The sequence below is a fragment of the Rhamphochromis longiceps genome, linkage group LG23 (assembly GCF_057381845.1).
Source record: "Rhamphochromis longiceps isolate RC_006_pf linkage group LG23, R_longiceps_female_GT1.1, whole genome shotgun sequence".
Lineage (NCBI taxonomy): Eukaryota > Metazoa > Chordata > Actinopteri > Cichliformes > Cichlidae > Rhamphochromis > Rhamphochromis longiceps.
In genome coordinates this window covers 25,459,321-25,476,781 of record NC_140578.1, presented here as the reverse complement: position 1 = coordinate 25,476,781, position 17,461 = coordinate 25,459,321, and the positions used below count along the sequence as shown (strand labels likewise).

Below are 17,461 nucleotides of genomic sequence, written 5' to 3'. Positions count from 1 at the left end.
GAGAGAGACAGCAAACAGGGAGGAGCGCTTTGAGTACGACAACTGAAATTTATCGACGATTCTTACAGTTTTTTGATGTGTCAGGATGTGAAGCTCAAACTGTTTGTTTTTAATGCTGGATTTGAGCCGCCATGGACGGGATAAACCGGTGACGGTACCGTTACTACTTTGACATTCCTCACCGGGAGCCTCGGTGCCTCAGCTTCACTGTGAGTTTATCTATGGCGTCTGTTTCAGCCCTTTGAATTAGCGCTGTAGTTGTCGTTATCACGGCTCTGGCTAACGGTGATGGCCCGGGATGTTGCACATTAGTCGGTGAGAACAGGTGTTGGTGATCCGCGGTTTCTGGACCAGTTTGATGGATTTCCTCCAGCTTCACTGTGAATAAATCAGCGAGATGTATGCCGCGCGGAAAAGAAGAAAACCGGCCCAGAAAGGGTACGTTATATTTGTTATCGTGAACGCCATGTAAGTAGTAATGAAATGGGTCTGTTGTAAGCTTTATTTTTATACACAAATATTATATCATTATTTAAATATGAAATATATATTATATTGGTCGTATTTATTGTAATGTTATGAAGACAGGCACAAAAAAAATCTTTTTTAAATGTTTATTTAAAACACTACAAATTTATAGTGTCACTGGCATGTTACAGATCGATGGATACAAATAAAAAGGCAACAATTGTTTAGTAGTAACCAATATTAGCTTTTGATACTGACAGCAATGTTCCATGTTATTTTTGTTATCATTATTATTATTATTATTGTTATTATTTGTAGTAGTAGTAGTAAAAGTGCACTTTTACTAGTGGTGGTCTGTTAATTGCTGTAATAAAAAATGTATTTCTTAGATTATGAGATGACCTGAAAGACTTCCCTTTTTCCTGTATTTGGGAAACTCTTTTTTGCTACAGCAGTTACTATATTAATATTATTGCTAACAGGGGATGGATAATAATAATAATAATAATAATAATAATAATAATAATAATAATAATAATGTTATTATTTTTATTATTATTAAATAACAATTATAATGGATGGATGAATTACTATGCTGATGCCCAAATAGAGGTGTGGTAATACCCCCGTGTCTTGCCCTAAGATAGCTGGGACAGACTCTCATAGGACACCAGTGCCCGGCTCCCTCGACCCTGAATTACAGAAGCAAAAGAAAATAATATCTGACATATGCCTCTCATCCGGACAGATGTATTGTATTTCACATGTGGCTTTGAGCCCCACACCAAAACAAAATCAGTGAAAAATGCAGTGAGTGCCATCTGTAGAATTCACAGATGTCCTTAAGTGCACAACTATATAGGATTTTGGATTTTTAAGACTGATACCAATACCGATATTTGGCCGTTTAAAATTCTGATATGAAAGTTGATATTTTTTTGTCTTTCAAAATCAAAACACAAATAGATTTCTCTTAGTATTTGCTACATGTAGGAATTTATGACTCCTTACTATGATAATGTTAGATGTTAGTTGTTGCAAACAGGGAAGTTGCAGAGCACCCTCTGGTGGACAAACTATGCAACGAAATTCTCGAATCTCTTCTTCGCTTTTTTACTTTTCAGTTATCAGCCGTTATAAATGTTGATACCAATATAGTGGCAAACAACTAATATATATATGATTTTATTTATATATTGGCAATCAGAATTATGATCTGAATGCATTGTTGTGCCAAACACATTTTGCTTTTCCAACGTCAGCTCTATAATTTATCTTGTTCAGGGTTTGTCGGTTCATTGCTTCATTTCTCTTCATGTTATTTAAAGTTGTTACATTATATGTGGTATACAGGGACTAGGGTAAGATGTAATAAAAGGACAGAACAAAATAGAAATGTGTAATGTGTCACCAACTGCCGCACCTGTAAGAAAAACAAACATACAACACCTGTAACTCAAACATTTGAAAATGCACAGGTATATAAATCAGCAATCTTCTTGTGGGATGTGTGTCTGTGTGTGTGAGAGCGAAAGAGAGAGAGTGTAGAGTGTGTGTGTGTGTGTCTATGTTACGAAATGTAAAATGAAAAAGAGCGTGGGAAGCCTCAATAATGCTCCCATAAGCCAGAGAGAGACAGAGATGGATCCAGGAAAACTGTAAAAATGTCTTGATTTCCAGAGTCAAACCGCCCCCCATCGAAGGCGCCAAATCCAACCCATCCAAACGCCACCGTGACCGCCTGAACTCGGAGTTGGACCAGCTCGCCAGCCTCTTGCCCTTCCCCGAAGATGTTATATCGAGCCTGGACAAGCTGTCCATCCTGAGGCTCAGCGTCAGCTACCTGCGCACCAAGAGCTTCTTCTCAGGTAGGAAACACTGCACACCTTTAGGAACACTGAGCTTTACTTTTACCCGTTGACCAAGGGCTGTCTTTAAGTTACCTTTGCTCAAGGTGGACTAAACGGCGGAACATGAACACTGTAAAAGCAAGGGGTGTGCATGATTTATAAGTCCAGAAAGTCAGCTGTGGGATTTCTTTGTGGTCCAAGACATCATCTAGTTTAGGCCTAAGTCCTGTTTCCTTCACAACCACCTCTTTTTCCAATTTTATTTGTTCATTTATTTATTGTTTCTATTATATTTTAAGTTCAAGGAAGTCCAAAACCATACTTTTTAAAGAATTCAATCACTGTGTGGTGTTTGTCAGGTTATTGAATAATCATGTTGAATACATGTGCTTACACTTATTATGGTTTTTGCCATAAAAGAGCATCTCTGCTGTAGCTGCCAGTAGCTCCTCACAGGAAGTTGACTGCATCTTTGCAGGGTGAAGTGATCTCGACTTAAAAAAGTACAAAAGATGCATCTTGAACTTGAGATAGATGCAGAAAGAAAGAGAAGGTGGCAAGTGTCAGCTTTGCCCTTTTCCTTCCTCGCCTCCTGAAGTAGCTTTTCACACCTCACAAAGAACCTGCAGACACTGAGGCAGAAAGCATGCAGACAGAGATGGAGCCGAGAGGGTTTTAAGTACACAGAAAGGAGGTCAGAGAGGCGGTCTGCGGGCCAGCAGATGGGAGAGTCAGGAAGGTTTTTACTGTTGTAAGGCAAAGAAATGATTCATCAGATGGGAGATCAGTCACTTTAACACAGCTGTTTGTGATGGAGCTGAACCAGATTTTATATAAGTGAGGCTCTGATGCAAGGTAGCTGGGACTAAGTTGGGTGATTACAGTTCCTCCTGTGGCCTCCTCTCTCCTTTGTCCTTCAGTTGCATTTTAGGAATTGAAACCTTCAGTGTGTTGTAGTAAGACTAATGTCTAGGTCACAGGTAGGAGGACAGAGGAGACGAGGGGTTTTTTTTGGGGGGGGGGGGTTCCCATGTAGTTTCCATGTTTTGAGTGCAGACTTTGCTGCTTGCCTTTCTGTCCTCTTTGGGACTCTGTCATTGGTTAAATAAAATCCTGCTTCCTCCATTACAACCCACACCTTGCTAAACAGTGCAGACTAGATCTGACCAGATGCAATATATACACTCACCAGACACTTTTTTCAGTCCACCTGTTCAGCTACTCGTTAATCAGCCAATCACATGGCAGCAACTTAGTGGATTTAGCAACGTGATCAAGACCACCTGCTGAAGTTCAAACCGAATATCAGAATAATAAAGAAAGGTGATTTAAGCAAATTTTAACATGCTGTTGTTGTTGTTGGTCTGAGTATTTCACAAACTGCTGATGTAGTGGAATTTTCCCACACAACCATCTCTAGAGTGTACAGCGAATGGTGTGAAAAAGAGCCACAGTTCTCTGGTTGAAAATGCCTCGGTGATGTCAGAGGTCAAAGGAGAATGGTCAGACTGCTGTGAGCTGATAGGAAGGAAACTTAATCAACACTTGTCAAAACCAAGGTATACAGAAGAGCATCTCAACAGTAGCAGAAGACCGCGTCGGTTGCCACTCGTGTCAGCTAAGAACAGGAAACTGAGGCTACAGTTCACACAGGTTCACCAAAACTGAACAAAACACACGTTGGGTCCCTTAGTACTAACTGACGTCATTTAAACACCACAGCCTACCTGAGTATTGTACCACAGTGTACCATCTTCTGATGGCTACTTCCAGCAAGATAACACACCATGTCACAAAGCTCAGATCATCTCAAACTGGTTTCTTTAACATGACAATGAGTTCACTGTACTCAAATGGGCTCCACAGTCACCAGATCTGAGTCCAGATAGCACCTTTGTGATGTGAAGCCAACAAATCTGCAACAACTGTGTGATGCTATCATGTCTATATAGACCAGACTGAGGAATGTTTCCAGCACCTTGTTGAAGTGATTTTCAAAAATGTAATTTGGCTTCTCTGGCAGCTTAAAACAATACAGCTAAGTTCTAACTTTTAGCTATTACCTTTAAAATTGTGACTTAAAAGCATCACTTTTGCCGTTTTAACCTCCCAGGACCTGGCATCCACATATGTGGCCATCACATTTTGGATTGACTAGATCAAAATACTAAATTTTGCTCCACAAGGGTCTGATATCCATTTACGAGGACATTATACAGCCTCTGTTTTATCAAAATTTAAAACAAATGTACAAATCGGGTTAAAAAAAATCTGGTGATTCCTTGTTTTTACATTCATCGGGTCCCAATATGCCCAAATATCAAAGAGAAATTTAAAATGCATGCCATGGAAGAGTTCAGGTCTTAGGAGGTTAAAGCTGTGCAGGAACTCTGTAGCAAGGACACAGAAACATATCCTGTTCTTGTTTAAGGAGTTTATATTTGGGTCCTCACAGAGAGTAACTTAGGAGCTGCCTGCAGTTAATAATTCAACCACGTTGAGCCTGAAGAGTTTATACAACAGAGCGAGGCTCAATGCTTGATTATGAAGGCAATGGTGTTTGTAAGGGTGTCAGTGATTGTGGTTGGTGGTGCTCTTTTTAACTTCAGTGGATATTATACATGGTTATGCTCAGGATATGTCAGCCCATTTCTACTGGAAATGCCTTTTGGTTAAACCTTCAGCAAGGAATTTGCATTTGCACTGTTACGTTTTTATATCACTGTAATGCACATAAAAAAAACCAGCTGCTTGTTTAAGTGAAAATAAATGGATGGGGTTTTTTTGCGCTAGTAATGTTGTGGAGTTGTATTTTGTCTCGCATCAATTATATCGTCAGTTATATCGTTATCGCAAATTTTCAAATATATATCGTGATAAATATTTTTGGCCATATCGCTCTGCTCTAGAAGTAACTATATAATTAATTGCCCAACATTGGTCATTATATACTGTATTTTGCAGACAGAGAGCTACAGACTCTCTCCCAGACCACAGACTCATACTCATAATACAAGTCAGAGCTCTATTTTTTTTTTAAAAGAAAGTTGCGTTTTAAAAATTGGAGTTCATGTTATTTTTACTTCCAATAGTGTTAACATACTACACAAGTCATGAACAAGATTTTTTAAAATTTTAATTGTAAGTGGGCTAAAGCACTTAATTAAAAGTAGTCTAACATAAATGTAAATGCTGTAATTTGATTATTTTAATAAACCATGTAACTTGGATGGATTCGATGCTGGCGTGTCCTCACACGTCTAAAGGACCGCTCAGGGAGTTTGTGTGTTTGCTCAGACACATGAAAACTTAGAGGGAACATTGGTGGTGACCCTTGCGTCTGTGATTCAGACTCTGTTTAAGAAGTGCAAAAGTGCAGAAGGATCAGCTTTGTCGAGGAGTTAGCGGGCTTACAGGCATAGCAGATGGATTTTACTCTGTGTGTGTGTGCGTGCGCGCGTGGGTGTGTGTGTGTGAGGCAGCGCTGAATGTTTTCACAGATTATCCATTAAAAGCAGATTGTACATCTGTCCAAAAACAACAAACAGCCCTCAGAAATCTGCTCAGCCTGAAAAATCCTCCAGCGTCAGTCAGTGTGAGGGAGAACGCGACTTTGCCAGTTTATGCAAGATTATTTTGTGTGTTCATATAAACTGATATAAACTTAATCTAAGTAATGAGACTAACCAAAAAGGATTTACATATGGCCATCAGAGTACACAGACGTAGCTCCTAAAAATAATAACCTTTATTGCTTTATGCTTTATTTTCTGATTTAATTTCATTATTCATTCAACATATTGAGGATGCATTAAATCGTGTGTTGAACCATTAATAGTGGCTTTTTGTTTTCTCACAAATCTGTGTGTTGTAGACTTATTTTGGTTTTTAAAACCTGCATTTTTGTCCATTTTAGAGATATTTAGAGCAACATTTTAAAAGAGTAACGGCCACAAATGAGAAATATAAAGCCACAAAGTGCTTGGATATCCTGGATAATTCTCTTTTCTCACACTTAGAATGAGCCAAATTTACAAAATAATCTTTGAGTTTTTTAGAGCATGACCCAAAATAGAGCGACTGACTGTAAAACAAGGAGTCTGTGTCCATAATTACTTTTAACTGTGAAGGAACCACTCGTCCCAAACTGCGCTGCAAATCTCAGATAACACAGGGAATGACTTGCAGCCTTCTTTAATTTCATCCTTTTTCATTATCACAGTGTTGCATAACAATAGTTTGATGATATGTTGTAGTTTGTGAGTTGTGTGTGTGTGTAGTTATTAGGGACGTGCATTATGACAAAAAAGACACAAAAGTGCTGTTTCAGCGTTTCATACATTCACACATTTCATCGTGGTCTTGCAAAACACACTGTTCACAGCAGGAGTATTCAATTAAAATTTAGGGAGGTCTAGTAAGAGAACATTTCCTCAAACAAAGCTCCAGAATGACGTAAATTTTACCTGCATTATGATTCAGTGCATATATATATTTTGAAGTAGCAGTTGTAAGTTGTAAATATAACAAATACAGATACAATTCAACAGTATTTCAGCCATTTTTGTTTATTACTAACTTTCACAGTGATCTGGGGGATATTCTGAATATAAAATAATAATAAAATTTTCTTTTCTTGTTTCAAGTAAAATGCATTTTTATTCACAGATGAGAACCCCCCCCCCCCCAGCCCTGACTGAAACATTACTTTCACCATTAGATGAGTTACCTGGATTTACTTTGGTAACCTGAAAAGGACTCTGTCTGTGACCTCTGACCTCTGTGCTGGAGTTCTGGATCTGTCTGGGTTACTTACTTCCTTCTCTCTTCGTTTCTTTTGCTCCGTGTTCTGGGACAAAGCTTATGGCCCCCAACCCTGACCTCACAGCCCATTGTTCATTCAGCGGGCTGGTTTCAGTTTCTGTGCAAATGTACTGTTTATAAGGTTGGGGAATCCTGCAGTCGGCTGAGACTGAAGAAGTCACTTGGATGAGTGACGAAACGTTTCTCCCACTGAAAACGTTATGTCCAGATGAACAGAATCAACCTTTTGGGATTTACTTACCTGGATCATTGAGTATGCATCAAAACATTGGTTTGTAGTGTTAGCTAGTTATCAGATAAGTATGAGTTTGGATGATTTAGCTCACCTGATCCACTCTACACAGTGTATTGCTATGCCACTGTCTCCTGGGGAACTTACTGAGTTATTAACTCTTCCACTCAAATCCTCTGTAGAGCTAAAAATGCACAACAGAAGCTTCAAAAACAGCCTGCAGAAGCATCTCCATACAAGTGCGTGAACCCTGAGTGACCCCCCTATCCTCATGCTGTAGCACAGCACAAACGTATTGTAGGTCAGCTCCCCGTGCCTGTGGTCATGAGATGACCCTAACACCTGGGTTTCAGCCACACAATAATGTACGTCTAAGCAAACTGAGCACTACAGTTAACAGAGATGAGATGAAAGCCCCAGAGAATGAAAACACAGCGGGATAATCCACTCATGGATGCTTTACAGAGCCTTTGAAGAGGAAAGGGGGCAGCTGATTGAACAAAGCAGAATCTGCAGTGCTGTGATGTCACAAATTCACTCCTAGGGATGCATCAAGAAATTATCAACTGATTCCGATATGTGACATAAACAGTTTGGGTCACAGTCAATGTTCCTGACATTTTTCCAATTACCTTAGGTTTCATTCATATAACACCAGTTCACAACAGGAGATCCTGCAAATTTTTGCAGATTGGTGAACCCTGCTCAACCTCTGAGAAACCCTGCCTCTGTAAGATGTTTCTTTTATACCCAGTCACGTTACTGCCCTGTTGATAGTTAGCTTAATTAGTTCCAAAATGTGCCTCCAGCTGTTTCTTTTTATGCCGCTTTCTTTGCCCGTCCTTTGTTGCCCATGTTCCAACTTCTTTGAGATGTATTGCTACTACAGAATTAAAAAAGGGCCAACATCATTCTTAGAATAGTCCATTTTTGGAGGTTTAACCATTAGATTTGTTACATTTGAGGGTAGGGCTGTTCGATATAACGATATATATCGGATGAGAATTGTTACGGCCCTAGCCTCTCTCTCTCTCCTGAGGGTGCCTGTGTGGGCGTGTCCCACTACCTCCCCTGCCTGAGATGCCACCTTTCCCTCCTGTACAGCTGACTCCCATCAGCAATTAAGGGTATTTAAGCCCAGAGCAGGGTGAGCTCTGGGCCAGAGTGCCAGTAGAGTGGTTTCCAGCTAGTGAGCTGAGTGTCTTGTGGTGTTTCCAGCTAGTGAGCTGCGCTTTCCTTTTGACTTTTTGCTTTATTTGACCAACGCCTGAGTTTTGTTTGTGTTTTGGTGTTTTATGGTGATAACGGCTTGTCCGTCTCTTTTAGTTGAATTACTTCAATAAAACTGTTTTATTTAACTGTTTCGCCTCCTTGACTCCTTTTTCTGACCCGGTCACTTTTGTTACTTCCCCCTCACCGCCTAGACCCCCCCCAGGGGAACGTAACACAATATAAAAACGTCTATCGTTTCATTTTACGCTATCGTTTGTTTCGTGGTGTCGCAAAATAAACTGTTTACGGCAATATTTTTTCATCATTTTGACGGTCACTGTTGTTGCTATATTAATGTCTTAAAGTTCTCTCTTTCTCTTATATTTTATATAACCACACTACAGACGGACAAGCGCCTGTTTTTATGCGTTGTCGTTAGCAACAACGACGGTAAAACCATCGCGTGTCCGCTTGTTTATTTTCCACCTTTCCACCAATAAAGCTTAAGATCCTGCTGAGACTTTTCAAAATAAACTGAATCACGTGAAAGAGTATGCAGAGTATTTACGGATGAGAAGCAAAAAGAGCCGTCAGGTGCTAAAAAATAAACCGTAGACTCAAACGTTAGAACAGGCTTTTCCCCGCAGCACGCCGTGTAATAAATACTCACAAAGAAAACGGCGGCCGTTACAACTTATGTCTAAAAATGTATAGTTTCATGCATCAGTTAAAACACTCGACTCCAGGTACACGACGCCCAGCTGGAAACACTCCACGTAAGTCGAGCTGCCCGAGATTCACAGAATTTACAGAAAATGTTACATTTTTGTGATTTATATCGTTATCGGACGATAGATGTCTTATATCGGGATATGAGATTTTGGTCATATCGCACAGCCCTATTTGAGGGTTATAAAGTATGAAGATAATTCTTAATAGTTTTACACCAAAGGGGGAAAGCTGTTGTGTGAAGCTTTTCCCCTTTGGGTTCGGTTAGATCCAGACTTAAAGGCTTAAAAACATATATATACATTCACTGAATATACATAAAAGAGAAAACAGTGCCATCACTTTATTAACTTTTCATCAGTGGATTTTACAACCTACTTTGTGCGCAGCTTATTGTGAAGTCTCCATTACACAGATACCAACCAAAAATCTGTAAGCCCATCACAAACACTGAGAACATTTCAAGTGAACTTTCAACTCTCCCTTCAACCTCTGTGATTATGTCTTTGTGCATCAGATTTCATTCCGCCTCATGAAGCAGCAAATGAAGGAGAAGAAAATGTCACATCAGACTTCGATGCTGCGTTCATGACATCTGGCAAAACTCGTGAACTTGAAAGACGCTTGTCAGCAAATTTACTATCAAAGAAGAAAATACAGCTGCTGCACTACACAGCTGTTTCATGTTGATATGATTTTATTCATATTTATTCTCATCAAATTGTTCCACATTCACATCCATGCAGAGCTGTCCTTAAAGTAGGAGTATTTCCTTTGATTTTTACCTGCATGTTCTTAGGACACGAAACTGATGCAGGGGTCCTGCAGGTCATTAAAACAGGTGAAATTGAAATCAAGGACTTCAAGCAACCTTTTCAGGTTGTTTATTTATACCACATGTGATGGACCGAGTTGAAAAACAGGAGGAGCCCAGGAGTTATTAGAAAAATATAGTTTCCATTTATTTAACCCCCAAAAATTATATTTACAAGACTAATAAATGTTGAGCTCATAAAAGAGGTCAAAGAAACAAAACTGAACTGAACTCAGGCACAGACTGCAACCTTAACAAACCAAATGACTGCCCAAACATACATAATTGACCTAAAACATGAAATGACATACAAGGGTATATATAATGGCTGATCAGACCATTGTGACACATGAGGGGTAACAAACAAACACAATCATAAATCACAAACGATGCAGTACAATCTAGTTTGTTAATAAACTAAACACTAAAGAAGAAAATCAAAAACCCCATTAAACCCTAAACTCAAATATTTAATTAAATACAAATACTTTGTTTTTAAAGTAAAGAAAACACACATTCCCCCCTTCAGCAGGAAGTGGTGGTGTGGTCCAATTATCTTCCTTTGTATTTAATGGTTTCAAACCCTGGCTACCATCTTTTGTCCAGCAACTCCCAGGGATGGTGGCAGGTAAGAAATAAAAAGACAAAAGTTAGTCAGAAAGCAAAGAAATGAAGTAGTATGAATACATAAGTAAACTAAATGTGCGCGCTTACAAATAGAACAAATGTATCCAAACCAATCAATGAAGTTATTGGCAACTAAAATGTATTACTATGTTCAAATGAAGAATGAAAATACAAAAGTTACCGACTTTAGAGTGTGACCACGGGTTTGGCCATCACATGTGTGAACAGATTCACACCCCAATTGTGCAAGCTTCACACCAGGGGTGTCAAACTCAATTGCACAGGGGGCCAAAACTCAAGGCACACTTTAGTTCGCGGGCCAAACAAGATAAACATTTATTGAACAAACTAAAACAATGTTTTTTAAACATAAATATGAATTAAAAACAGACAGGAATATTAGTCCAGATTAAATAAACTTAAAAAAAATTAACTTTAACTTTAAATATTTTGCTCTTCATAAAAATATATCCTGTCAAAATTATGCAAGTTAGAAATATGAACATGCTGCCAAAAACCCCAGAAAAAATAAATGAAAGCATACACAAGGTTGGAGCCGCATGTAGACGGAGCTGGGGCATTGCTTCAGGAATGGAACTAATAAACTGTGCGGGCCATTTAGTGTCGTACTTTTCCTCGAGTGTATCATTACACTGCAGCTCCATCTGAATCTGCACAGGTGCAGTTCAGCAAAGTGCGCCGACTTGGTTCAACATTACTTGGCAACAGGGAAAGTGAGGCAAGTTGGACTGGTGCATTTGTGACAGCTTCACTTGAAATGCCTTCACTGCATCATACATGCCATGTCCATGAACTGACAGGTTTCCTTGCTGAGCTCAAAAACTCTATTGAGAATTTTTATCCCAACTCAGCTAACGGACCTCTGTATGATGAGGAATGTCGGCAAACTCTGAATCTATTTCCCACATAAAAGACTGAAATTGACGGTGATTTAAACTTTTAGCTCAGATAAAATGTACGGTTTGCGTTACGGTGATCATTACATGCTCCATTTTTAGGATTTTACCACACAGCCTTTCCTGGTGCGTGATGCAGTGATATGCTGTTAACTCACCGGTTCAGTTCTCCTCCTGCATCTTTACTCGCATCCTGCTGACTAGTCCGCTTTTTTCACTGCACAACACCGGTGCTCCATCTGTTGTCAGTCCAACAAGTTTGTCCCAGGGCAATTTCACGTTGGTTATACTTTGACATACGTTTTAAAAAATATCTTTTCCTGTCGTTGTCCCGTGCATCGATTTGATGTCCAATATTTCCACTCCACGAATGAAGTGCGTTTTGTCTGGACACAAGACGTCGCACACCTTCATCATGCAGCTCTTCATAGTGGTACCGGGCTGATTTGGCTGTCTCCTCTGCTACAATAAAACTTGCTTTCACAACAGCTTCACTTTGTGATTTTGCTCTGGTGAAAAAAAGTCTGCTGAAATGTTAGATTCTTCTTTAGCTCTTCTACCTTCTGTAGTTTCTGCTCTGCATTTAGGTTTTTCAGCTTATCCTGATGTTTTGTCTCGTAGTGTTGTCTTAAATTAAATTCCTTAATTACAGCAACATTAGCTCCATAAATAAGACACACGGATTTACCAGCAATATCTGTAAACATATATTCAGTCACCCACCTGTGCTGAAAGGCTCTGTTTACAGAATCAACTTTTCTCTTCGCCATTGTGAGGGGCTAGCTTCGCAATAACAGAAGTTTGACTTGATTAACGCGGGAATGTTCCCAAGTAGCCTAGCGTTTGGCAAGGAAGCTGCAGCGCTGCGTTATGGGATCTGTTGTTTGTGTGTTATTAGCGCCTCATATCGCCGGGCCATGCATAACAATAATAATAAATCTATATAAAATGATCTCGCGGGACGGATGTGGCCCGCGGGCCTTTAAGTCTGTCTTTAAGTAGTCTTCAGGAATAGTTCTCCAGGCTTCTTGAAGGACATTCAAAGCTCTTCTTTGGATTTTTATGCCTTTTCTTCTTTTCTCTGCCAATCCATGACTGATAGGGTCCCACTTAGGGGTGGGCGGTATAAACGTTGTATAGTAAAAATGATATGAATTTGGCCAACGGTAGAGATTTTGACTATACCGCTCTACCGCGATAGCGCATTTTGATGATGTCATCAAGCTGCACCTGTTTTGGTCGAAAGTATCGCAGCGGCTGCAAGCAATATCCTCTGCAAATTATGCCGGGCGACAGTAATAGCGAAGAGACGAAGCACGTTTTGGAATATGAGAAAAGGCAATAACTAACCTCGTATTGTGGATGGATTACCTCAGTTCTTCTCCTGACTGAAGTTTGATCCGTTTACAACATCCTGCCATGCAATTGCATTTGTCCCTGACCACCAGAAACCCTTGCGTTAACTTTTATCGAGTGGAAAAAGTTTGGCATTCATCCTCCAGCTTCATTGTGTTTATGTTATGCTAGCATAGCTGTGTCGCTAGCGATCACGTAGCACATCATCATATACCAGCTAGTCCAACTTCAGTAACCCTAAAAAAGTCACTGCTGTGTAGTTTTCTGTCTTCATTTATGTTGGAAACGATGGCAGAGCTGTACGTTTTAATTTTTCAGAAATCTCTCAGAACATGCTTTATCATGTTTAGGTGGAAACTAGCTAGCTAACTTTCTGCTAGCTTCTAACTCTGTTAAATTTAATAAATTCTGTTTTCATGGAAGCCTGGATTTTATTAAAGATAAAAAAAAGAATTTAGACTGTTTTCCAGATGGTATTGCATGTTCGATCAAAATCTAACAGTACTTTTCTGAGATCTCCAGCAACAGTGACTGAAATCCAGCTTAAACCATGACAGAGCCTCCACCATGTTTTACAGATGGCTGTAGGCGCTCACTGTTGTACCTCTCTCCTGAACTTCTCTGTACATACTGATGAGAATACTAAGACCAGATCCATCACTCCATCAGACCTGTTTCCACTGATTTTCAGTCCAGTTCTTCTGTAATTTTTATACCTCAGCTTTTTCTCTCTGTTTCCCTTCCTTATGAATGGCCTCTTGACAGCCAGCCTTCCACTGAGACAATTTCTGATGAGGCTCCAGTGAACAGTAGATGATCAGCTGAAGGTCCAGATGGATCTCTTAGGTCCTGTGTCAGGTCTTTAATGGATTTGTTGCTGTTTCTTTAGGACATGACTTTCACATACTGTTTATCTGTTGCCGATAGGTCATGGTCACTGTTAAGTGGCTTAACACCAATGCTTAGTAACATTTTAATAATTTAAACTTTATAATAAAATAATAAAACTTGTTTATAAAATTTATAAAACTGGTGCTTCTGAATGTATGGAACAAGATCTGGTCTTTAGATTGCGACATTTGGGACGAGTGTAAAATTGATTTGGTTGCAGTTTTTAGAGAAGGCAGAGGTCCTTCATAAAAATTTAACACCCACACCCACAAACACATTGTAGTTTGCAGACAGTGCTCTCTGTTTTGCTTCTGTTGTCCCCAGGGAGGTGCTCTCCTCTGCACTCGTCTGAACCTTTGAAAAATTCATTTCCATCGCTCGCTCTGTGAACGTGGGCCTGCAGGAGGATGAGATTAGATGGGGTCACCATTTGCGTCGTCATCCCTCTGTTGTCAGCTGGTCGTCTTAGCTGCAGGTCGACCTCACAGTTGTTGTGTTTGCTTGTTGTTGAGTGCTGGACCTGGAAGCATGATTGCAACTTTGCCTGGATTAAAGTCAGAAACAAATCCACTGACTCTCAGATATTCAGGCTCACATACAGCTTTGTGAACTGATGCCGAAGCTCTGTGCAAGTCTTCTGACAAAGTTTTTCTGGATCAGGTGAAGGAGCTGATGTTCTGATGTCAATAGTAGACTGGTTTATAGCTTACTTTGACAGAAAGCTTTAAAAGTACTGTGTATTTGTCTGTCAGAGCTTAGACCTCCAAGCACATGATTGCTATCATTGAATAAGCGTCCAAGAAGATGGTTGTATGTCCAAAAACCAGCTGTTAAGTCATCATAAATGGTAGAAATAAATTTAGTCATTTATCAATACACTTTAACGTGACAGGTCTTTACAACTGAAAACTATAGGCTGTATGTAAAAGATGGACATGGCCACTGTGATGTCACCCATGGGATTCTTGAATTTTTAAGTTTCAGTGTTACCATTTTATGTCCTGGTTATTTTCTGCCTATAAAAATATCAGGGTTTTTTACTGAACTTTATCGATATTTTGTAAATATCCATAGAAATTAAAACACATGGAAAAACATCCATAAAACATAATGTGGAAAAATCCTTCATTTTCAAACAGTACTTGTTGTACTTTCGGTACTTTTAAAGATGAAAATAAAAGATTAAAACTAAATACAAATAAAAAGTAATTAGCTTGGTAAGCAGCTAAACCAAAACCAGTACCAGTGTGTGGAATTTGGTACTGTTTCCGGTGCTTTGCTTCATTTGAAATAGTAAATTCAAAGTTTTCTCAAACAAAATAAGTCCATACTTCTCTGTGTTTTATTATTTATTTACAACATTTTGCTGTCAGACGATGTAAATGATGTAAGCATCAGTCTCCTGGTGTTTGTGTACTAAAATATTAAATAGTAAAAGTTATAAGAACTAGTCCATTTACCATTTACCTGCTAACATTTCAGACATATTGTCCGACATAACATGTTTGTTTAACATAAATAGCATGCTGATAAGAAATGTCAGCGTAACCATCATAAAACTTATAGAACTGCTTATCCAGCTACCTTACTAGTACCTATAAGTGATTTTCTACTTTATTTTGAGATTTGTTCGTACAAGACTCATTCACACAGACATTCTTTGAAGGGCCTAGTGTTGCCTGCATCGAGTTTTTGTTCAGGTTTGAGTCATCACATGGTCTCACTTTTTCTTCTTCTAACCCAGATGTGCTTGGGTGCCAAAATTGAATTTAGTGCAAATCGGTACTCAGTATTTTAGTTGGTACCGTAAAAGGTACAGAGTACTGCTTTCAACCCTACCGATACCTGATATTATTATAATAAAATACTACAATTTCACACAGTAAAATGCAACATTCTTGGGTGTTTTTCTAGTTTAATAAACATTTTGCCACAGCAAGCCAAATTATTCATCAGATGAGTCAATGATTCGAGCGTTTATTGAACCTTCTGACGAGTTAAACAAAAAACATTAAATCTTAGCTTTCATCATATTTGCTACATAACTTATCTCTACAATTTTGGGGGAGTATTTATTGTTTAACAATGTATTGTGCAATTTATTTAGGTTTTGGGGGGGCATCACACTGACTATAAAGAAATCTTAAAATCTGTATGTATCAGTTATGACACACTAAGCACTAAAGGGATATACTCTTGACATGCCTGGTAGTATGAAACACTCTAATACAATGAGAAGAGTGGGGTAAAGCGGCTACAAAATGTTTTAGAGCCAATATTTAGCAGCACAAGTTGAACTAACTTGCTAACTGACTGAAAGGCATTGGAGCAGTAAAGTGAGTGTAGATGCTACTGTATAAACAGCAGAAACAAGCATTTACTCACTTATGACCCTTGTCTTTTGTAGTCTTGTTTGGAAACTGAGGTGCAGGTAGAGCCAAGTGGACATTGGAGGAACTGCACCCTGGGAGGTTGCTAGACCTTGATGGAAACTGAATATATTTTGGGTTTTCGACAAAATAAGACATCCAAGGGCCTCTTCATGAACTCCCTCAGTTACTGATGTGTTACTATGATAATATCGCATTCCTGTTTACTGTAACGTTTCTGTGCACATACTGCAGTGTCTATTCGAGTGAGGACCTCTTGAGGAAACCTCTGTGAATTTTCATCAACCTCTGTTTGCAAACACGTCACCTCTCCTCTTCCTCATGGTTGCCTCGGGGTGTTTTTTGTCCAATGGCTCCAAGTCATGACGTCAGGGTCCAAAAACCCCCTTCCACCCTGTCTCGCTCTTAATAATTGATGGTCGACAGTAGAGCTGGGCGATAGAACGATAACGATATGTATCGCGATATAAATTTTACTCGATAGAGAAATTAAGCTATCGCGATAGACCTCGCCGCTCTTGTCCTCTTAAAAAAAAAAAAAGGTCAGCCAATCCAAATTAAGTAGCGCAGAGCCGAACCAATCACAGCCGCAGCGTCACGTCGCGTGACTTGTTACGTACAGCACAAGTGCCAAGCCGCACGTGTGTTTGTTTGGGAAGCAGCCAGCGGGTAATGGAGCCAGCGCGTAATGGAGGAAATGAGTGTGCCGACTAGAAAAATCAACCGAGCGTGACCGAAGGTTACCGAAGAGAAAACAGATGATGGTTCCAATGCCGGAGAGATTGTCGAACGGAAGAGCCATAGAAGTTCCGTAGTGTGAAGGTATTTCGGCTATTTCAAGTCTGACAAAAAACAGAGTAGCGTGCACTGTAAATTGTGCCGAAAGCAAGTCTGGAAATACAATAAGCTGGTGCATGCGCTACGTCCACACGTACCCGGGTATTTTTGAAAACTCAGATTTTTCTATGCGTTTGCACCTTTCGTCCACACGTAAACGGCGTTATTGGTCACTGAAAACGGAGATTTTTAAAAACTCCGTTTTTGCATTTACGTGTGGACTAGAAAAACGGAGAAAACGCAGCGTCAAAGGTGTGCGCATTTTTTGACGTCACACTGCGCCACGTTATTGTTTCGGTGAAATGAATTTCTAC

General features: G+C 39.5%; 1 protein-coding gene across 1 annotated transcript in view; it reads left to right on the top strand.

The window, feature by feature from the left end:
- Window positions 1-17,461, top strand: part of ahr1b (aryl hydrocarbon receptor 1b) — a 69,546-nt gene continuing 52,085 nt past the window's right edge. The window contains exons 1-2 of the mRNA XM_085398132.1: window positions 1-438; window positions 2,149-2,336. Of these exons, the coding sequence (XP_085254258.1) occupies window positions 398-438; window positions 2,149-2,336 (229 nt within the window). The 5' untranslated portion in view covers window positions 1-397. The remainder of the gene's footprint in view (window positions 439-2,148; window positions 2,337-17,461) is intronic.